The sequence below is a fragment of the Quercus robur genome, chromosome 9, assembly GCF_932294415.1.
Source record: "Quercus robur chromosome 9, dhQueRobu3.1, whole genome shotgun sequence".
In the NCBI taxonomy this organism is placed as follows: Eukaryota; Viridiplantae; Streptophyta; class Magnoliopsida; order Fagales; family Fagaceae; genus Quercus; species Quercus robur.
In genome coordinates, this window is record NC_065542.1 from 46,536,985 (window position 1) to 46,561,196 (window position 24,212).

The 24,212-nt window shown below is 36.0% G+C and overlaps 1 protein-coding gene and 1 long non-coding RNA gene across 2 annotated transcripts; both read left to right on the top strand.

The window, feature by feature from the left end:
* The first annotated feature begins 1,258 nt into the window (after positions 1-1,258).
* LOC126700310 (uncharacterized) lies at positions 1,259-2,929 on the top strand. The gene is made up of 3 exons (XR_007647100.1): positions 1,259-1,544; positions 1,671-1,727; positions 2,798-2,929. It is a non-coding gene; the product is annotated as an uncharacterized LOC126700310 (long non-coding RNA).
* Positions 2,930-12,546: 9,617 nt separating this feature from the next.
* LOC126700312 (two-component response regulator 24) lies at positions 12,547-13,472 on the top strand. Its single transcript, XM_050398394.1, has 2 exons — positions 12,547-12,759; positions 13,107-13,472. Exons 1-2 carry the CDS (start codon positions 12,553-12,555, stop codon positions 13,275-13,277), a joined length of 378 nt encoding a protein of 125 aa, XP_050254351.1. The 5' UTR covers positions 12,547-12,552; the 3' UTR covers positions 13,278-13,472.
* Positions 13,473-24,212: the final 10,740 nt, after the last annotated feature.

Here is a 24,212-nt window from a genome sequence, read left to right on the forward strand (position 1 = left end):
ACATGTTACGAAACACTTTTTTTTTTGCATTATGAGTACTCAAAATATGTATTTTTACTTTTTAGTACACTTTTTAAATCATAGTTTTCATATTGTTTTGAAAACCAAAACCGCAATACTCCTACCAAACGGGGCATAAACTATTGAAAATGTTTTATTTTCTGTTGTTAAACTCTAAAAATTTTTCCTTTTTTAATCCTTAAACTATTAAAAAAAATTGTTTTTCATCCCTATTTTTATCCCTAAACTATTATTAAAAAAAATTTACAAATTTTAAGGATTGAAAAAAGAACATTTTAAAGTTTAAGAAAAAAAAATTGTAAAATTTAAGAAGAGTGTTACGTTCACAAAAAATCATAGGTCATAAGTTGTTATTGATTCTAATTTGAATCTATAACATAAATAATTTTTTTGCTCACCTATAGCAACTAATAACAACCCACTACCTAAAATTTGGTGTGAGAAAATTGTGGACATAGCATTGAGGGACCAAAATACTGTTTTTCAAAAAAAAAAAAAAAAAAAAACTAATTTCCAAATACAAGAAACTAAACCCAACCCAGAACCTCATATTTGATTCTGTTTCTCAAAACAAAACACAAACCCATTACCGTAAATACGCCATCAAAATTTTCAAAAAATAAAAATTTCACAAACTGATTACCGAAAACACAAAACTCATAACCCGAATTTGCTCGTACCTGAGCAAAAATCTTCTTAATCGTTGGACGCTCCAATCCTTGCAAACTGAAGCACCTTGTTCGAAATGAGGAAGCCACACCCCATAGACATTGTAGCCAAAATGATTGCCCCACGTTTTTCAGTGGACTTCTTTGCTACATGCACTTGACGCCGATTAGTAGCTAGAATGACTTCAAGTCCTCAACTAACCTTTTCTATTTGTGTAAACCTGGTTCACTGATACTGGGAAATTTAGACTTCAGTTGATAGAATTAACAAGTTTTAAGGCAAAGTTGTTAATAAGATCTCTTATGATTAGTACTTAGCTAAACAATCAAACATCAAAATCATGTACGACGGAATAATAAATAACACAAGATATGATAACCAAAGAAAGTCAATGAAACAAACTAATTTCACTAATAAAAAATCTTGGGAGCAAACCTTCTCAAAAGAAAATCCACTATAGTAAAGAAAAGTTTAAGATCTAGTGTGCGTTTGTTTGGACTTTTTGAAGCCCAAAACGCGCATAAATAAAAAAGTGGACAAGAAAATGTGTTTGGTTGAGTCCAAAACGCAACTTTTTAAAAAAAGTTGCGTTTTGGGCTCAGGCAAAATGCAAGTCCGAAACGCACTGAATTTATGGACATCTGAGGTCCATAAATCAAAACGCGCTGTTGGCGTTTTGGACATTATTACCGTTGGACGTTGCATTTACGAAAATACCCCTAATATCTCACGCAAACTCACACAAACTCATCAGTTCTCTCACACTCACCCATCTCATCTCTCTGCTCTTCACTCCGCACGCCCTCACCCCCACGCCTCCCAGCCTCGCTTGTATTTCTGCGCTCTGCTCCATGGTAAGCTTCTTCCTCTTCTTCTTCTTTCTTTCTTCGTCTTCTTCAACGCGATTCTGATCTTGGTTTTTTTTTTTTTTTTTTTAATTTTATTTCCGTCTAATCTAATCTGAGAAATACGTTTTGAAGGTAGAGATTTGCTACCAAAACACCAAGCAACACTGATCTGCTACCAAAAACCACCAGGTACCAACTAATTCAGAAGGGTTTTTTTTTTTTTTTTTTTTTTTTTTTTTTTTTTAACCGAGTGTGTGAAAAAAATTTTCAGATCTTGCATGCTTTTGTTTTCTTCAGCTTCAGCTCTCTTTGATTTGTTTTCTCGCAACCCAGAAATAGATTAATGGGTATTGTTTTTGTTGATTGGAATTTTAGTTGATTGGAATTAGTTTTTTTGTTTTCTCGGCAACCCAGGAATAGATTAATGGGTATTGTTTAAGTTTAAGCCTTAGAGAATGGATTCAGTGTTTATACTATCTGTAACAATGTTTTTTTTTCTTAAATCTTGAATCAAAAAAGTTCAATCCAATTAAGCTTTGCGTTTTGTTCTATTCTTAATCTAGAAAAGAAAAAAAAAAATTGCAATTATTTTTATAACTATAATTTTCATTGTTACACCTTTATTTCTCAACATTGTAATCTGCTGGAATAGTTGAATCATAGTTGACACTTGACCCTCTTATAATCATCCTTTTGAAGCTTAAGCTAAGTTACTTGTTGTCTTTTGAGGTTAGGATGGCATAGATGAAGTAATTAACCATCATATAAAATTCCTCTTGTTTCTCTGGGTGCCATGGCAGTGAAAATACTTGCTGCTCAGCTATAGATTCGGCTGCTTCTTTCTCTTTTTATCAGAGCTTGCCTAGCATTCCCAAAGTACCTTTTACTCCAATATTTCAGTTGAGATTGACTTTTTTGGGAACCCTTGTCCATTGGAGGACCAGTGATTCTTGCATCCCGTACTGAGTGCCCTCATAACCTTCATCTTTAAGCCACATTGCTTTGAATCGGAGGGCCGTTCTGGTCTGTAGAATCATGCTTGTTCATCGTCAAAGCAAAGCCATATAAGCTTGTGATCTGATGAGGAACCTCGATAGAGCAGTCATATACTTGCATATCTGTCACAATCTTCACATGTGAAAGGGTCTTGAATACAGTATGGAATTTTACTTTTAGTGTCACACTTGTTTATACTTTTATCTGTAGTTTTCTTTTTAATTGGGTCGATGCATTTGTAACTTGTAATTTGTCTTCAACAGTGGCATGTTAATGAACAGCAGGTGCAAAAACTTGTGAACATGGGCTTTGTCGAGCTGGATGTGAGAAGTGCTTTGCAAGTTGTTTTTTTGTTTTTGGTACTAGGTTTGTAGGCATGCCTAATCTAGATAAGTATAAAGGTGCTTGATTAAGTTTGGTTATTCACTTTATTATTGAGTTCAAGATGAGCTCGACCTTAGGACTGAATGCAAATTTTATATTCATGATTAGTTCGTTAATTTTCAAAGTATTTTTAACTTGTTAATGAGTTACACTGAGTTAATTAATTAAGCAAGTTATACAAGTTTGATTTAAGAAAATTATCTTCTTTAGTGTATACACTAACCATGCAAAGAGCCTAATAGGCCTTGTGTGATCTGCTCATTCCCTGTGTTGGATTATTGCTTGATGCTGCCCAAAACCCATTTTATGATGAAACAAAAATATAAATGTTCCTTGGCCTAGCGGTCATAGAGACTTGACATTAGATTAGATAATTTATATTGCATGCATTGTTCAAATATATGTGTATGGTTAGCATATGGTTTTTAGAAATTTGCTTGCAATATAGGTGAAGAAACTTGCTGCACAAATTTTTTGTGCCCCTACAACTTTGCTTTAAGACATACCTTTTTGTGCATGCGTGAGTGTGGTGGTGTTGGGGGGAGGATATAGACATAGAGAAAGAGACAGATTTTGCAGGTGTAAACTCTGTTGCTTTAAGACATACCTTAGTTGGTTAGGATTGTAGAGACAAAGTTTAATAATGATTAATTTTTTTGTTTGCTTGATATGGTTTTGCTAATATGCTTCAACCTCACTGGTTAACTTTATAGATGGGTAAAAACACCACTTCCAATCCCGAGGCAAAAAAGGCTAGAGCATTATGGGATAATGATCCAAGCTGGATAACTACTTTTTGTAACCTTTGTGTGGAACAGATTCAAATCGGGAATAGATCAAGAGGTGTTGCCTTTAGTACCGAAGGTTGGACCAATCTAGTGACCAAATTTTGTGATGAGACCGGTCAAAACTATGATAGGGATCAATTTAATCATCTTTTATCATCTTTTTTACATTTTTGTGCTGTACAATTTAAACTTGGATTATTGATATGTATTTTATATGTTTTTACATTTTTATGTAGTACAATTTAAACTTGGATTATTGGTGTATATTTTATCATCTTTTTACATTTTTATTTTGTGCTTCATGATGATAAAAATTATTTAGATTTAATTAATATTAATAAGAAGTCATTAATAGTAATAACAAATAATTATGACACTAAAAAAGAAAAATTGCCCAAACATTATTAAAATAATACCAATAATATATTATTATTATTATTATTATTATTATTATTATTATTATTATTATTATTATTGTTTAGTAAGTATATGAAATAGATGATTTAATAAGTATGAAATAAACTCACATCCACAAAAACAAAAACAAAAAAAAAAGTTTGAAATAAATTCTCTTATATATACATTGTCCTTTTTGGTCATTTACCCCTCAAAAATCCACTTTTATAAGTGCTAGCCAAACACTCAGTTTTTTTCATTATGCACTTTCTAACAGTTTTTACCAAACACTCAGCTTTTTGAAACTTCACTTTTTCATTATGCACTTTTAACAAAACTCCACTTTTTCATTATGCACTTTTTCAAAAAGCTGAACCAAACTCACCCCTAGTACAAAACATTGTCCGTAGACTCTATAATCCCAATAGATGAATTTATAGTAAAAACTTTATACCGCATTAGAACATTTGAAGTCTTTAATATATGAACACCTACATAGATGATGTACCTACAATCACAACCAGAACCTCCGACTGACTCCAAGAATTTATTGAAAGTTTTCTTGACCATAGCAAGTCTATGTTGGATGCCATGGCTTAAGTTCTTTACCAAATGAACTTCAAATTTACTTTGAAACTCTTCAGTATGGCGAAATTGAGAGAACTTGGCTACAAAATTCCTAGCCACACATACAAAGTTTTTCTCTCTCTAAAAAAATTTCTAATAGATGGCTTATAACATCCTTTAAATATATCGATTTAAATGGATCTCGAATCAAGCTTCAAACGAATAAGTTATAGGCTTTTTCGCATTGCTAATTTTTGCTGAAATGTGAATTTCGATAGATCGAGAAATATCTAGCCAGCTATCGAGATTTACATAAGGTGGCCTAAAAGGGTCTCGTTAGATCAAGAGATATAAAGCTAGCTATCAAGGTAGATGCTAAAAGTGTATTTTTCTTGAACTTTTCTTAAGCAAACTTTGTGTTTTCAACTTGATCTTTAATTACAACTTTAAGACACATCAAAACTCAATAAAAGACACATAATTTGGCATGGTTTGACAACACCAAAACATGTGAACCTTACAATCTTCCTCTTTGTCAATCCATTACAAAACATAGGCCCAATACAATGATAACCTAATAATAGAGAATGAACTCATATTCAATTAAGCTAGCCTAATCTAAAAACAACTAGTCTCAAGAAATCATAGCATGAACTATGATTGATTGATTTGATTGGCTCTGTAATTGTCTTTCTTGAAAACACTTAACAAACACATTATGCACATCATGTGGAAAACATTGACAAATAATATACAAGTAAAGCTCACGAATATGTATATATAAAAAAATGGGCATAAAACCCCAAAGTACATAATGCTCAATAAAACTCATCCCCCCTTACAAAAACAGGTATTGCTCCTCCTAACATATAAAATCTCCAAAAATCCTATTTTCTCCCCCTTTTTGTCATGATTAACATAAGGCACAAAAAGTTATAAAGTTTCACCATGGAAACATAAAGATGATCAAAGGGGCACAAAGAATCCATAGACAAACATGAAAAGAATGACAACAAGATGCTATGGATACTAAGGGGACAACATATGCAAAATATGAATGGCACACAAAGAATGAAAACAAATAAAACTCCCCTTATAAAGAGCAACAGTTGTAAAAACAACTTTCTCCCATTCTTTTTAATGATAGAACAATTTTTGGAGAAAATTATTTTGAGAAGATAAAAAAAAAATCAGACAAAAAAATTGCACATTGAATACCAATATTCTTTGTTTCATTTTATGCAAAGCATGACACCATGTAACCCATGTACAGATGCATATAAACACTTCCAAGCATGATCACTTAAGACCGTACAATATAGTTCTCAATGAAATAAATATTCATGCATGCATGAGATTTTCATGTGTTTCACCAGGGAAACTTAAAGATGATCAAAGGTGCACAAAAAATCCATAGACAAACATGAATAGAATGATGACAAGATGCTATGAATACTAAGGGGGCAACATACGCAAAATATGAATGGCACACACAGAGAATGCAAACAAATAAAACTCTCCTTATAAAGCGCAATGGTTGTAAAAACAACTTTCTCGTATTTTAAAAAAAATCACAAAAAAAAAAAATTGCACATAGAATACCAATATTCTTTATTTCATTTTATACAAAGCATGACACTATGTAACCCATGCATGGATGCATATAAACACTTCCAAGCATGATAACTTAAGACTATACAATATAGTTCTCAATGAAATAAAAATTCATGCATGCAAGAGATTTTCAAGTGTTAAAGTGTCTTTTAAACTCACATCAATCTCAAAATTTAAAATTTAAAAAAAAAAAATAGAAGATAAACGTTGTAAGGACTCAATTTGTAACGACCCCAAAAATGGTATTGGGTTCGTACGTTAAGGACCCAAACAATATAATTTGTAGAGCGTGGGCTTGAAAGACTAAGTCTTGATCACCGGATGGTGGTTAATCATGGTACTCATACAGAGGTGAATCATGTTTGCTCGAGAAGTCTTTCTCCTCGACATGGCCTGGGAGGCTTTGGTTCTTGGCCTTTTTTCCCAACCTCTTATTCTAGATTGCTTACTTCTCTTTTTATATTAGCCTTTACTCTTCCTCCAACGTCCACGTGTAGGTTCAGCTTTCCAAGGCTGATACTTGTCCCATCAGCCCATACCCCAAGTGGTTGAGGGTGGTTGTAAAAGTTGAAAAGCATTGCTCTGTCTGGTGCAGAGTATTTAATTGCAGTAATGGCAGCCTTTCCTTTGTCCTTTGTCGCCATACTGTCCAGGGGTCCTTTCTCCATCAATATGGAGGTGTTCAGCTTTTCCTTAAACTGTTCCTATGTCGTCCCTGCGCTTTCTTCAGGAGTGAGTTGGGATGCTGAGGATAGAATCATCCTCGGCTATATCTCTAGGCCATTTAGACTCTCACTGTATGTCCTCGGCTATATCCCTCCTCGGCTTGGGCCTTGGGCCTTAAAGCAAAGTGGGTCGGGGTCACAAGTTCTCTGGCCCCACAATAGCCCCTCAAAATCCTACTGTCCGGCCCTTCGAACGGAGGGGAGGGTTTTGGTAACGTCGGGCCTATGTCACGGCTTGCCAAGCTTTATCCTTCATTAATGTCAGTGTCTCTTCATTTGCCTGGGAAATGCTCTTGGTTATGAGACATTCCTTGAGTTTTACTCACGTCGTGCTTTTGCCGTTTCATTACACGAGGCGCATCTTTACTAAGTTCCCTTCACGAGGCAACACCAATCCAACGGTTGTAGACGGCGTTGGGAGTTAAGTGGGAATTATCTCGTTTGTAGCTTTTCTTGGAAACCTGCACAGATTAAATGCACCAAACTTGCTTTCCATATAAGAAGCAAGGTAGGAGGTCATTTCTTTTACGTACAGACCCCTCAATCTTTTCAAATTCCCAAACCACCTACTGCGCTCAAAGTCCTCACTGCTAGTGGGATTAAGCCTTAGGGAGTGATATGGTTAGGGTGAAGATGAGGGTGAGGGGACCACACCCTCTCCAGAAGCATTAAGTTTCTCCGAGACTCAAAATGGCTCGGTCAGGGCAAGGGAGACAGAGACTCAAAACACTTCTCCCTCTTGACAAGGTGGGAAAGAAGCCTCTTCTTCCTTTAGCCAAAATCTGAAGCAAATGCTGGTCGCGTCAGATTTTTGGTGCGATAACATTGGGGTTGCTCATCGTCAGTACCATCCGCTCTCTCTCGAGCGCTGCTAACATGGCACTGGCCTGATTGGAGTCAGAGTTGGCACGGGGACTAGGCATCCCCGCTTCCTCCTCTCCTCCTTTTCTGGTGCCTCCTTTTACCTTCACTTCTTCTTCTCTTCCATCACTAGGGGCATCCTAGTGCTTTTGCTTCTTCTTCTGCCTCTTCTCCCCTTCCATCAATGGGGTCATCCTGACACACTTAGTCGCCATAAGAGCAGAATTTTGAAGGATTTATCGTTCCCTTGTATCTTTTTCCTTTTTGCTTTTCTTTTTGCTTTTGTAGTTAACTTCTGGTATAGGCTTGCTTAAGCCCTTCATTGTACGCTGTACTATTTCTTTGTATTAATAAAAGATGGCTTTATTTTATTCTAAGTATTCTTTCTTTTCTGCAATAGTTACACTGTGAATGGATGTGCTATATTTCTTTTTATTCTGAACGATACTTAGGGCCGAAACCCTTGTTAACAAAAAGCTATTATTTTGAACTTATTGAGACTAACAGGCACAATAATGCCGACCTGAAAAGGTTATACATATAAAACTAACCGAGATAACAATTGAATGCTCTGTATTGCGTATGAAGTGATCATCCAAGGATGGGTAACCCAAAATGAACTATCCGAGAGGATCACCGAGTACTAAGGTGCTTTACCTCATTCCTAACAACATTCATAACCTTAATCATTTTTGGCATTCGGTCCGAGGACCGAGGTATGACTGTACGGGACCTAAACACTCATTTGTATTAGTTCCCTTAGAGCTGGGGATCCGAAGATAGGTCGGGACTTCCCTTTTGTCTAGGACTTAATCCATTTTTCTAATGGCTAATCTTAGATTCTCTTTAAGTAGTTGGTTTCCCCATAGGTTTGAGTCCGAGGACCATGCAATACCTTGGTTCTGTCCAAAACTTAGAATTTTCTTTAAGTAGTTGGTTTCTCCATAGGTTTGAGTCCGAGGACCATGCAATACCTTGGTTCTGTCCAAAACTTAGATTTTTCTTTAAGTAGTTGGTTTCCCCATAGGTTTGAGTCCGAGGACCATGCAATACCTTGGTTCTGTCCAAAACTTAAATTTTTGTTTAAGTAGTTGGTTTCCCCATAGGTTTGAGTCCGAGGACCATGCAATACCTTGGTTCTGTTCAAAACTTAGATTTTTCTTTAAGTAGTTGGTTTCCCCATAGGTTTGAGTCCGAGGACCATGCAATACCTTGGTTCTGTTCAAAACTTAGATTTTTCTTTAAGTAGTTGGTTTCCCCATAGGTTTGAGTCCGAAGACCATGCAATACCTTGGTTCTGTCCAAAACTTAGATTTTCTTTAAGTAGTTGGTTTCCCCATAGGTTTGAGTCCGAGAACCATACAATACATTGGTTCTGTCCAAAACTTAGAATTTTCTTTAAGTATGGGGGGATTAGCCCCTCGGCCAAGGTGTGGGACGTTGATCTGACGTTGGAAGCCCATAGAACCGTCCGCGCTACTGACGCTTCGAAGCGTAGCCCCTAGTGGAACTTTATGTTAGGGCACAACAACAGGCTACTGGAAGTGATGGAGGGACTTTCTCGATCCACTGCTTGTGCCAACGTACAAGCCTTTCCCACAGACGGCGCCAATTGTAAGGACTTAATTTTTAACGACCCCAAAAATGGTATTGGGTTCGTACGTTAAGGGCCCAAACAATATAATTTGTAGAGCGTGGGCTTGAAAGGTTAGGCCTTGGTCACCGGACGGTGGTTAATCATGGTACTCATACAGAGGTGAACCATGTTTGCTCGAGAAGTCTTTCTCCTCGGCATGGCCTGGGAGGCTCTGGTTCTTGGCCTTTTTTCTCAGCCTCTTTTTCTGGATTGCTTACCTCTTTTTATATTAGCCTTTACTCTTCCTCCAACGTCCACGTGTAGGTTCAGCTTTCCAGGGCTGATACTTGTCCCATTAGCCCATACCCCAAGTGGTTGGGGGTGGTTGTAAAAGCTGAAAAGCATTACTCTATCTGGAGCAGAGTATTTAATTGCAGTAATGGCATCCTTTCCTTTGTCCTTTGTCGCCATACTGTCCAGGGGTCCTTTCTCCATCAATGTGGAGGTGTTCAGTTTTTCCTTAAACTGTTCCTATGCCGTCCCTGCGCTTTCTTCAAGAGCGAGTTGGGATGCTAAGGATAGAATCATCATCGGCTATATCTCTAGGCCATTTAGACTCTCACTGTATGTCCTCGGTTATATCCCTTCTCGGCTCGAGCCTTGAGCCTTAAAGCAAAGTGGGCCGGAGTCACAAGTTCTCTGGCCCCACAAACGTTATCAAAATTCCAAGGATTTCAAATCAATCAAAGAGTATTGAGCTTTAATCCTTTTTTATTTTTTTTCACTTTTTCTCTCTATGCATTTTTTTTTTTTCATAAAGGTTGCTATTGCATCTGCATATAATTATTTTTATCCACCCTATCTCTCCAAAAAAATTATTTTCTTTTTTCATCCTATCTCTCCAATAAGCATTTAAACATTCATGAATGGTGGCTTTCACACTATTGAAATAGGCTACTCTCTCTATAAATAACACATCATGTGGCTTCACACTAAATCAAAGGTAACTTTAATCCAATCTAAAAAAAACTTTGAATCTCTTCTTCTTTTTTCAGTTCTTTGAACAATCCGAGTTTCAAAACTATGTTTCAAACAATATGGTGATTTGGCTCTATTGCAACTCAACCAAAAAGTCCAAGAAATTCATATTTTTCCTTGATATTGCATTTAGGATACTAAGAAGTATCCCAAACTTTTTTTTTTTTTTACTTCACTTTTGTTAGTTGTGACCAACGGCCAAGCTCGGCCACACATCTTTCACACCATAATACTGCTCTTCCTTATCAAGCTATAGGAAAAATATATTAGTTTCATCCCCTAATTGCTTTATTTCTTTTCCCCAAAAAGTTATAATCTCCTTGTCACTTTTTATTTCATTCAAATAATGCTATTACTTTAGTATATCAAACTAAATTCACGAATTGTTAAAATTAATATCAAGAATTAGGATGATTTACTATTACTCCTTACTACGATTTAAGTATGTCCAAATTAAGAACTATTGATAGGTGCTATTGATATTTTCTTCAAAATGAAATATGTAGACGATTTAGAAAGAAAAAACACCTTTGGATTCTACTGTGGAAATTTCTATTCTCAATAAAATTTCTAAAAGCACCAAATAAATTTTTTTAATTAAAAAAAAAAAAGATAATTTGGTTGTTTATAGTGAAAAGAAAATTGCTAAGAAATTTAATACATATTTGATTGTTTTAGTTTTTTTTTTCTTTTTTAATAGCGTTAGTTACAGTTTTAATTGGTGATATTTAGTTTTTATATTTTTATTTCTTTTTATACTTATATAGTACCTCCATGATAATTTTTCAAATATAGGTAAAAAGTATGTGATATTTTTTCCTAATTTTTGCATGTATTTAATAAGTTGATAAAAACATTTTGTTATATATCTATTGATTTATAAAATACTTTATTTACTTCTTGAACTATATTAATAATTTTTTTATACTACTATATATAACATAATACATTGTATAAATGAAGGTTGGAATAAGTTTTTTGTGATTTGGAATTGGTAACACATCAGCATGCAAATCTTATATAGTAAAATTTATAATATTCCTACTATCACTCAATATACAAAAGACTAGAAGGAGCAAAAGTCTTAAATGTTGTTCCACTTTCAAAAAAAAACAAAGATGCCCCTAGGAAACTTCTTCATCATGATAGCAACCATATTAAGGAAAAAAATCACATTCGTAGATTCTGTGATTTTAACACAATCCAAGTGATACTCTTCATATCTTACTATTTAAACTAGAACTAATATGTGAGAAGGACGTAGATTTTCTTCCTGGCCATCTAACACTGCATAACAATCATAGCAGCATTAGTTTTGGAGAAATTTTGCTCACTAACAATTACTCATACAGGCCTTCCACTTTGCATTTCAAGGTACCATGCGTTGTCTCTAAAAATCAATACTGTACTTTGGAATACTTTTATGTGGCTAAGTATACGTGGGTTTTTATCTTTTTCTTGTTTGAAATTTCATGACTCGATCGTATCTGTACTTTGTAGTTTAATGTGGGTGCAATGCCTAAAATACAGAGCCAGTTTAATTGTCCAGTTAACTCAAGTATATTCTGAGTGTGGGATGAGCGGGATTATCGGAGAAATAATCAGGTGTACGTTCAAAGAGCTCTAGACACCTACCTAAATTTTTTTATTTAAAAAAAAAAAAAAAAAAAAAAAAAAAAAAAGAGGTTAACTCAAGTATATACACGTGTTCATTTTACTGCATTGAAATGAAAATTATGTTCTTTTCTTTCCTTCTTTTTTGCATGTAACAAACAAATATGCTCTTCTCTACTCTCGTTCCCCCACTTAAATAAATTAACAAGAAAACACCAGTTAGTTTGTTTCTCTTTCTCATATTTCAAAGTTTATTACAATTTCTCAACAAACAAACAATAAAAATAAAAAAATAAAAATAAAATAAAAAAAAAAGTTTATTACAATTGAACTTCATCAATGTTTGTTGTGCGTTTATAGGTAGCCTTTGGGTGACAAGAAGAGACAAAATGTTGAAGAGTACAACTGGGATGGAAGATGGATTTCTAAGTAGTGTTGGAGCCGGAGATTCTACAATGCTGGAACCACCAACTAAAATAACTGCACTTGTTGTGGATGATGACACTATAAATCAAATGATTCATCATAGACTTTTGGACAATCTAGGCATACGAAATCAGGTGGTGAGGAATGGCAAAGAAGCTATTGATGTCCATTGTTCAGGAAAGAACTTTGACCTCATTTTGATGGACATGGAAATGCCTGTCATGAATGGCATCGAGGTATATATGCTAAGTAGTTCATCAACAGAGAAAACTATGTAAACAATAAGTTCACATATATATATATATATATATATTCAACAAATTTTACAACTTTTTCCATAATTATCGAAATGATAACATGTTATTGGTTTATAATAAAAATGATATTAATATTATTTTTATGTGAAAGTGATATTACATTAATCGATCATAATTTGTCAAAAATTGTGTATGTAGCACTGTTTACTTTTTATTTTTTATGTTTTTTAAATTATAGCTAGGAAAATTAGCAAATCATATTGCGAAATATTTGCCTATATATATAACTATATATTTACCCTTTTTTTTATGTACTTCAATGATAGGCAACAAGGAAACTCCGTGCTATGGGCATCCGAAGCATGATTGCGGGTGTATCGACAAACACAAGAGAAAGAGAAAATTTTATGGAAGCTGGACTAGATGACTATCAAGAGAAGCCCTTGACAACTAGTAAGCTCGTTTCAATCCTCCATAAAGTCCACAAAGATGGTTGAAATTAATACATGGAGAAGAAGGGAAAGGAAGATGTCCACCCCCATTAATCATTATCACCTACCCCTAGAAATTCTTTACTTCCTATATGTTAGTCTGATTAGAGTATGTAGCTCAGTCGTACAAGTATATGAGAAATGTTAACCTTCTTAGGCTGTGTTTGGCACTCTTTTTGGGAATGCATTTCATAGCTTTCTCAGGGCATTCTGAAAAAATAATGGGGTGTTTGGTTGGATATTTCGGGATTTTGCAAAAGCCATTTTTTCCACATGTACCAAATTCAATTTTCTTAGAGCAGAAATCAAAAGTAAAAATATAAAGGTTAAAAATAGACTTCTAGCTCTCATTCTCATTTTCGTTTAAGTAGGTGAGACCCCATTTGATCAACAATCACCAAAAATAAAAACAAAAACACACACAAGGCCAAATGGTTTTTTTTTTCCCCCTTCTTCAACAACCCAACAAATCTTATTTCTTCCTTATTGTTCTTCTTCGATTTCCCAATATAAAATATTAAAATCCTCATAAAATCCATCATCAAAACCAAGCAGATTAAAGTAAGCACTATAAAAAAATAAAAAAGGTTTTCAGCGACGGTCAAAACCATTATTGAAACTCTCTAGGGGCTTCTTCTTTTTTAACGCCCTTGACATGTGTCTGGATGCTATTGGACATCTTCTTGGTATGGGCTTAAGGTTGTGTGTATTAGGGAGTTGGGCCTCTGCTAACTGGACATGTTGTACAAAATGGGCCTCTACTGAAAGTCTGCAAGGAACAATCTGTTCATAAAACATATATACTCCAAAATCCAAAGAGAAATACACAGCCCAGTTAGCATTAGCTTAATCACAAATAACACATACATTCTTAGATATGCGTATATACTATATACGTGTTCATGTATATGTATGAGAATGCACTCCGCATAATAAACTTGGCCGAAGAGTCTTTCATTTCCAACTCTAAGAGCCTATTATTGCCTTAAGTGTGCACAAGACTGAAGTTTGGAACTCAAATCGAGTTGGTCTTACCCCATACGTCTTCTACTCGTCAAGGGGCTTCCCAAAAAAAAAAATCTCTTACCTGCAACACCAAAAAATAAACTCATGAGTAAAAGCTATAAATACAAATAGGCAAATGAACAAAACAAATTCCAAGAATTAGTTTGTGATTACATATATGCAATTGGATTTCTAAATCCACCAGTCCAATTGTCATTTGGAAACAACACAAAATTCTCTGAACTCATCCTTATATTTGTTGATTTCATATATTGTACTCTGTTATATATGCCTAAATAATTTCTATTTCTATGAAAACTAACATCTATATAAACTCTTACCAAAGGGAATATGATGACAGTCACAAATTCCGAATTTTAGAAAGAATATTGATGATACTGAAATCGTCAGTAGTTAGGTTCATCCAGAGGGTTCCCAATCCGGGCTTGTTAGAGGTCCTGCAAGAGGCTGCAAATAGGAATTCTCTCAGGTGGTCACTGGTGTGGTGCCGGCCATAGAGTCTTGAATGATAAAGTCAGAAAAAGAGAGTTTTGGAGTTAATCTGAGAATAGAGAGAATTAGTATATAAGAGTGGATATTATCCGTACCTTGTCTTGAGCTTTGAGGAGCCTATAAATAGGCTCTTCTCCTTTCTAGCTGTTGGCCTTCTTTAATGATGGCTTGACTACTTTCTTTGTAACGCCTTAGGCCTACTTAATGTAGCCTTAATGGAGGTTCCAGTGGTCTCTTCGTCGATACATAACAGTTGGGGCATTGAATGGCTATCTTTATGGCATCCTTCTTCCTCCAAGCTAGATCGTCTAGACGATTGCAATTATCTAGTCTACCAAATATATAAGATGTCAACAACTAAGGACTTACAATATCTAATATCTTTTTAATTAAAACATCAAGAGTTATAGCTCTCTGTTGTTTAGAGAATGCTTTCTCTACTGTTGAAAGAGTTGAAGAGTTGAAGCTTCTGCTAGATTCTCTCTCTGCTTCTAGTTTACCAATTGCACTCTTGCAATATATAATTAAAAAGTTATAGCATTATTTTTGCAATTTTTAGACTCTACAATGCAAGGCTAATGGTGAGTTTATTCATATCACACATCAAGCTATAGGTTCTCTTTGATTGGGAGGATTTTGGGGGATGAAAAAGGGGAGAAAAAATAGAGGGATTTTGAATAGTGGAGTTGTTTGATTGGAGAAGTGATATTGGTGGAACTTGGGTGTTTTCTCCTTAGGACCACTATTGGATGTTTTCTTTTATTCCCAAATTGTGGAGAAAGAGGGGCTTCTTTTTCTTTTTTTTTAAATGTTGCAATGTCAAGGGTCAGATTTCTCCCCTTATAAACCATTAAGTTTTTTTTTTTTTTTTATGTAATAGGGATATGAAAGTAAATTTAACAAATACCATTTTTAAGCCTCTCAATTTTCTTCTTAACCAAATAAAAGAGTTTTTATCCTTCCACATTTCTACCCTAGCCAAGAACACGAGAGGGAAAAACTAAATTTTTTTCTATCCCCCACTTTTCCATACCCAAACCAAACAAAGACTAAGGTGAGTATGATTACATACTTTAAAATTTAAATATTTCAATGGCATATACTGTTCCAACATCCAACTACCTAAAATCCAAGCCAATTGAGGTCCTTCATGGGTACAATTTTCTTTAAGGGTGTGTTTGGTAGAGTGGATTTTATGGATGATGGAAAAAAAATGAGAGAAAATGAGGAGGAAAAACTTTTTGGAGAGTGTTTAGTTGGAAGGGGGAGAGGAAAAAATGTAGTAAGACTGAGGTGTTTTCTCCCCGGGCTCACCAAAATGTTTTCTCTCCAAAAAGGGAAGAAAACTATTGGGACATATGTGATTCACTTGTTAGGAACATATGTCACTATTTTATTTAATTGACTAATTATTTGACAGAACGCACTTTACTTGTAATTGGGTAAATCTAGGTGTTTTTAAAGAAATAAGATTTCAAGATCAAGTGTTGAAGTCATCAAGTCTATCCAAGAAACAAGCTGAGAAGTGCAAATTCATTAAAGCTCGACAGCTGCATCTATTGAGCTTAAGAAAGCTGTTTCAGCCCATGTGCTCGATACTTGCTCGACAGCTACTCGACACCTCCTATTTGTCGAGGTTTAAGAGGTTTAAAAAAGAAAAAGAAATTCTGATCTGTTTTCTTGGAATCCGTGAATGTGTCTTTGGGCCTTCTTTTCTCCTAACCCTAGACATATAAAAATATTATTTTAAAGGCTGTCAAAGGGTTCACAAGTTGCACAAGTGTTGAGCAAATTTTGTTCAAGCAAATTGTGACCGGAGACAGAATTTACTCTAGTTCATCGTTCTTGAAGAAGTTGTTGTGTATGTGCACCGTAGGGTTTTATGACCAAGCCTCTTCTTGATCTTCATCGTTGGGATGAACTGAAAAACTTTGCAACCAACAACCTTCTCTAGTTGGTGATTAAAGTCGCATACTGAGATCCGCTCTATTGGTTAGTCACATACTTGGGAGTTGTGCATCGAAATGAAAAATTGTAACTACAGAATAAGTCCAATTGGATATTGGGATAAGGGTTCAACTATAGGTTGGTATAAGGTACTGGGATTCCTTTATTTGTAACCTCTTGTTGTGATAATAGTGGAATTTTGAGAGTGGTGACCTGAAAATCACCCGATGGGGTTTTGGCCATTACGTTTTTCCCCATTCGTAAACAAATCACCGTGTTATTTATTTTCCGCTGCATACTTAGTTTATTGGTGTTTTGTTTATGCTACCACACGTTTGCATGTTAATTAACTTAATTAATTCACTTGGCTAAATTAATTGGTTAATTTATCACAAGGGGTCAATTCGTTTTTGGCCTATCAAGTGGTATCAGAGCAAACACACTCTGATTACAATTAATCTTTGTTGTGTTGATCCATTGACCCCTATTTGTCATGGATAGAGGACAGTCTTTAATCATACTTCCTTTATTTGATGACACTAACTATGCATACTGAAAAGTACACATAAGAGCTTTCTTACAGTCCTTAGATTAGAAAGTGTGGCAAGCTATTGAGATAGGCTGGACCAAGCCAAAGGAAGCACCAGCCGATTGGGATGATGCCAAGCTCGAGGTAGAAAACTTCAACAGTAGAGCGTTGAATGTCTTATTTAGTGCAGTCATCAATGAGGAGTTCAAGAAGATATCCTCTATTGAAACTGCTAAGGAAGCATGGACCATCCTCCAAACAACCTATGAAGGAACCAAGGCTGTCAAGGATTCGAAACTACAGATGCTTACTACAAGCTTCGAAGAAATTAAGATGGAGGAGGATGAGTCGTTCGATGAGTTCTATGCCAAGCTCAAAGACATAGTGAACTTAGTGTTCAATTTTGGGGAAACCATTCCTGAACCCAAGACTATGAGAAAGGTGCTCAAATCTCTGTCCCAGAGATTCCATGCCAAGATCACAACGATAGAAGAATCAAAGGATATTGACAAGATTCCTTTGACTGAGCTGGTTGGTAATCTGCAGACTTACGAGCTAGGGTTGACTAGGATTGGCAAGATGGGTAAAAGCAAGAGCATGGCACTGAAGGCCAAGAGCAATGAGATAGATGAGTCTTCAGATAATGAAGATTCTAAGATGAAGTCCTACATCACCAGGTAATTCAAGAAGTTTATGAAGAATGTCAATGGAAAGGGCTTTGACAAGGACCATAGGCAATCTAGTTCTTCTTAGTTCAAGAGTCAAGATAAAGGGAAAATGGATGCAAGGGATGGTGGTCAGTACACTATTCCGGCAGGACCTAATTGCTTTGGGTGTCATGGCTTCTATCACATGAAACAAGAGTGTCCTACATATCTTAAAAGCATTGCGAAGAGCAAGGCACTTGCTGCTATTTTGAGCGACACCGAGCCTGAGGATGACGAAATCCTGAATGCCTTCACTGCCACTATCAATCCTACTGATGGGATTGTTGAAGATGTGGATGAAAAAGAGGAATTGGTGAAGTCTAAGTTTGAAAAGATGGATGATCAAGATGATATCCATACAGCCTATAAGAAATTATACAAGATTTATGAGAAACATGAAAAACTTTATAGGCTAACCACCAAGAAGCTCAGTGATGTGGAACTTAATCGTGAAGAGCTTTCCACAAAGTTTGATGAGGCTAATCAGACTATTGAAACACTGAGGTTCGAGAACAATTTCTTGGCTGAGAAGACTAAGAAGCTTGAAGCGGAGCTATTTCAAGTCAGAGCTCAATTGGAGAGGACTTCAAGTGCAAAGCTTGATGAGATGCTCAGTCTTCAGAAATCTGCTTCTGATCAAACAGGTTTAGGATATGGTTTCTCTTCCTCTAATATTGCTTCAACTAGTACTATTATTTTTGTTCCTCCTGCTAATAATGTTGAAATTGAAAACAATGATGTTAAAACTGATTTAGTTAGTGAGAACATAGACAAGGATAAATCTATCTTAGGAGCACCACCTAAGCAAGATAAGAAGGAAGCTAAAAACCCTAGGGCTAAGAAGGCTAACTCTCAAAAGCCTAAAAAGAAGAAGCAACATCTCTGTCATCATTGTGAAATTGCTGGTCATACTCGACCAAATTGTTATAAGTGGCTAGTCACTCAACAGAGCAATGGCATAATAACATCTGGGAACCAGAATCGGCTTCAATCCTCTCTTGCTCCTCTTGGAGATCTTCTCAAAGCCTTCATGTTCCTTTCAAACTTGAATAGTTTTAATTCTTTCCCCTCATTACCGGTTCAAGGGTTTAATCAAAGAAAAGGTTCTTCTAAGATGTGGAAGAAAAAGGACTCCAAGTGATTTTATCACTTTTCTCTTTCTCTCTTCTTGTTTTTGTTTTTGCATAACTTGTGTGTTTTGCTTTTGTTTTGAGTCAGTCTAGTTTTTATGTTTTGCTTTGTTTAATATGTTTTTGTTTGGTTATTTTTCAATTTTGCTTTATTTTGTTTTTCATATAAAAAGAAATAAAAAATTGAAAAATCAGAAAAATACAAAAACAGTGTGTGTTTGTTTACATTGGTACTTGTGTACCTTGGATGGCCATTGAAACAAAGTTTTCTAAACTTTGTATCTCTTGTAGCTTAGATGAGCATCTCTATGCACAACTAAGCAAGTGAGCTTTGTGGCTCTTGTTTGTGATGAGTAAGATTAAGTTATCTCTTATACTTAACACTCGTATCACTCTTTTTGATGAGAAAGACTAGAAAATCCTAAGAAAAAAACATAAATAACCATCTCACCACTGTTACCCTCCAATCATGAAATGACATCTGTATGCTTCGGCATAGCAAAAGTGTAATGTCAATGACATTTGTGTGCTTCAACATAGCAAAATTGGAATGTCAAGAGCTTAACATAATTGGGTATTTCTTTTCTATCTCCTATATGGCCATGCATGATTTGCTTAAAAGAAAAATATGCAAAGAAAAATAAAAAGCAAAAAGATCAAAATGCTTTAAATATGATTGCAAGCGTATATTCTAGGAAATATGGGAGTTATAGAATGTACCTCAAAGGGGATAGTCCCCATCAAACAGTTATGATTGTATGTGAGTTAAAGTGATTTTCTCATATCTCAAATCGTCATAACATGTATACACTTATGCAATCTTGCGATATTTTTCACACACAACACGCAATATTCTTTGCTACTCTTGATACATGTGTAGGTACAATGTGATTTAGTCATCACAAGGTTTTACATGTGTTAATATATACTCACTAAACTGTCTTGATTTATTTTTGAAATATAAAATTAGTGAGACCTGTTTAGTGTGTGTGTGTGTGTGTGTGTGTGTGTGTGTGTGTGTTTGGGATCCATGTGCTTAAAATTGATGTTGATAGATGATTTTGAGAGGTTAATATGGTGTTTGGATTTTTGGTTGAATTGCATACTTGATTGCATTCATGTCTGTGTTTTTCTCTTCTCGAAAAACTATTTTTAAAAGCTTGCTCGACACCTCCTCGACACCTAGCTATCTGTCGAGCTTCCAAGCATTTTCTTATCGCAATCTCAACACCTGGTGGGTCGATCGAGAAAGTTCATGTCCCCTCGATAGCTTCTCGACACCTGGTGGATCGATCGAGCCTCATCTCCTGTGTCTGATGTTTTTGTACCTCGACACCTGTATCTGTCAACGGCCAAATCCTCGACACTTGGCTCGACACCTTGCTCGACACCTTTCAACACCTTCATTTGTTGAGCTTTACTGAGGTTCTATATACTCTTCCTTGTGCGATCCGAACCTCATTTCTCTCGATCTCTTTCTCAATAGCTTTATCTCTTCTCTCCCAAACACTCTCATCTCACTCCCAATCTTCTCCTTAAGGTTTCTTCAAGCTTTTTCAAGATTTTCTTCACTTGGTAAGCTTCTAATCTCTCATTCTTCATGCATTTCATGTTTTGAAACCTAGGTTTTGAGGATTTTGAAAAATTTTAGGGTTTTTCAAAATTGATGAGTGTTTGTTGAAATTTTGGGATGGGTTTTGCTTAAATGAGTTTAAAATCTCATGCATTGCATCACATTAGCATAATAACAGTATTATCATGTATTTTAAATGTGTGCAATTGATTGTGTACTGCTAAGATTGGATTGGGCTGAGCCCATAATGCAATTTACTTTACATGTCACATATTCATGCATTTCCCATGCATATGTACTACATTTCAATATACTTGCTATATTTGAATTGTTTTAGAGTTTTTCTGATTGTCTATTTTCTCTCCCTCTCTTTCTACTTACGTTAGTCGTGTCTATAACACCTAAGCGCAAATCTACTCCGAATCGGAACCCTCTTTGTTCCAGAGCTTCTTCATCTTCTGATTCTACTCCTATCTCTCTTCGGTTCCGTGATGATGATGCCCACAAGGCATTCTCGGAGAACTTTTCTAGACGCGGCATTCATTCAGAACGCCAAGTCATTCTGGCAGACTTTGCTGACATCGACCTTTCCGATGTCATTCACAGTCTGGGATAGGAGTCACTGTGTTGTGTGACATCCCGGTCACCTATCCTCTCGTGCTTATCCAGGAGTTTTACTCCAACATGCACGAGATTGATCATTCAGTACCTCTTTTCTTTACTCGCGTTCGAGGTATGCGCATTCCTGTCACACCGCAGCTTGTTGCGAATGTGCTTCGGGTTCCTAAGGTAGAGTTCCCTAACTATCCTGGTTGTGAGCGTCTGCGAACTGTGTCCAAGGATGAGCTCAAATCCGTTTTTTGTGAGCGTCCTTCTGAGTGGGGTGAGTGTCAATTCACTTACTATTCGGGCTTTGCAAAAGGCCCTTGGTTTTTGAACATGGCGATGACCTTTGTACTCCATCCTCTCTCTCATTATAACTCCATTACAGAGCCTCGTGCTCGGTTTTTCTTATCCCTCCTTAAGCATCTTAATATTGATTTCCCTTCTCATTTTATTCTTTCCATTATAGATGTTCATCTGAATTCGGCGTCCCGCGATAAGCTCATCTTTCCTTCCGCTATCATGAGGATATTACGCCATTTTTCCGTCCCTTTTCCTGTGTTTGACCACTTCACTCATATTTGTGCCATAGACTATGCTAGCGTTAAACGTAGCAAGGCGCAATTCAGGTCGCGACAAACGGATTCAGCAGCTCCCACCTATCAAGCTCCATCTTGATCTGATGGATCCACATCCGCTCCCTTCTCTTCCACAAGCAATGTGTCACTAGGAGACATCATGGCGCAGTTTCAGTGCATGGATGCTCACCTAGATACACTCTCAATAGAGCTGTATCAGGTAAACGTCTATGTTGGCTGCATTGCTAGATGGCAGGCAACTATGGGCGGTTTTACTCTTGAAGCTTCTCATTTACCTCCTTCAGTGGCTTCTGATTCTGAATCTGATTCTAAGGATGAGGATGATGATGATGGTGATGACGATGATGCTTCTGATGATGATGATAGCAATGCTAGCTCTATCAATAAGATGTCTACTTGACACTCTTACCCTTTGTCACTCGTGACAAAAAGGGATAGAAGTTTTGGGATATAAGAGTAGTCATTCTTAGGGGGAGAGTTAGTATAGGATACTTTTGTTAGGGGGGGTGTTGATATCTTGAGGGATGTAGTAAGGATTTTATGTAACTTTTCTTTTCTTTCTTTTATAGATACATTGTTCTTATACCTTAGGTCTTATGACTATTTATTGACATACATTGTACTTATTCTTCTCTATATATGGATGTATGTTTTTCTTTCACCTAACCCTTACATGTGTTGTTTCTTTTCTCTCTTTATGCACATGCTTCTTATTACTTGTATGCAATTTATTATTTCTGTTTCACACAAAGATGCCTTGATGGGTTTTGTTTAAAGTGTTTCAGAAATACAGGTTGTCAAAGTCTACTTGCCATAAACTCTTTTCTTGCAAAGTTTTTCAAGAGTTTGTGTTAAGATAGATTTTATTGTATTCAACAAGTGAATATGAGTTGAGTGGTTTATGACTTCTCTCTTATGTTCATTTGTTTGTTGTGGTTTTGTCACGGATTGTCAAAGGGGGAGATTGTTAGGACATATGTAATTCACTTGTTAGGAACATATGTCACTATTTTATGTAATTGGCTAATTCTTTGACAAAACGCACTTTATTTATAATTGGGTAGATCTAGGTGTTTTTAATATTTCAAGAAATAAGATTTCAAGATCAAATGTTGAAGTCATCAAGTCTGTCCAAGAAACAAGCTGAGAAGTAAAAATTCATTAAAGCTCGCCAACTGGCTCGACAGTTGCATCTATCGAGCTTAAGAAAGCTGTTTCAGCTCGTGTGCTCGACACCTGCTCGACAGCTGCTCGACACCTCATATCTGTCGAGGTTTAAGAAAGAAACAGAAATTCTGATCTGCTTTCTTAGAATCCGTGAATGTGTCTTTGGACCTTCTTTTCTACTAACCCTAGACATATAAAATGATTATTTTAAGGGCCGTCAATGGGTTCACAAGTTGCACAAGTGTTGAGCAAAATTTGTTCAAGAAAATTGTGACCGGAGCAGCTGTCGACACCTGCTCGACAGCTGCTCGACACCTCATATCTGTCGAGGTTTAAGACAGAAACAGAAATTCTGATCTACTTTCTTGGAATCCGTGAATATGTCTTTGGGCCTTCTTTTCTCCTAACCCTAGACATATAAAATGATTATTTTAAGGGCCGTCAAAGGGTTCACAAGTTGCACAAGTGTTAAGCAAAGTTTGTTCAAGCAAATTGTGACTGGAGACAGAATTTGCCCTAATTCATCGTTCTTGAAGAAGTTGTTGTGTATGTGCACCGTATGGTTTTATGACCAAGTATCTTCTTGATCTTCATCATTGGGATGAACTGAAGAATTTTGCAGCCAACAACTTTCTCTAGTTGATGATTGAAGTCACGTACTGGGATCCGCACAATTGGTTAGTCACGTACTTGGGAGCCGTGCATTGAAAGAAGAAATTGTCACTATAGAACAAGTCAAATTGGGTATTGGGGTAAGGATTCAACTGTAGGTTGGTATAAGGTACTGGGATTCCTATACTTGTAATCGCTTGTTATGATAATAGTAGAATTTCGGGAGTGGTGACCTGAAAATCACCCGGTGGGGTTTTTGCCATTAAGTTTTCCCCATTCGTAAACAAATCACTGTGTTATTTATTTTATGCTGCATACTTAGTTTATTGGTGATTTGTTTGTACTACCACGCGTTTGCATGTTAATTAACCAATTAATTTAACTAAATTAATTGGTTAATTTATCACAGAGGGTCAATTCGTTTTTGGCCTATCAAAAACTGAGGGAGAGAGTGTGATTTTTTAGAAGGACAAAAATGCCCCCAGTTGCTTTCCTAGGCAACGTTGGCCCTTTTTTTTTTTTTTTTTTTTTGTGGACACTTTGCCTCTTCCTTTTT

What these genes read in the sequence shown, in the direction of transcription:
- LOC126700312 (XM_050398394.1), top strand. Translation starts at nt 12,553, where the DNA reads ATGCTGGAACCACCAACTAAAATAACTGCACTTGTTGTGGATGATGAC. An exon ending in CTGTCATGAATGGCATCGAG is followed by an intron (nt 12,760 to 13,106) that starts GTATATATGCTA and finishes CTTCAATGATAG; the next exon opens with GCAACAAGGAAACTCCGTGC.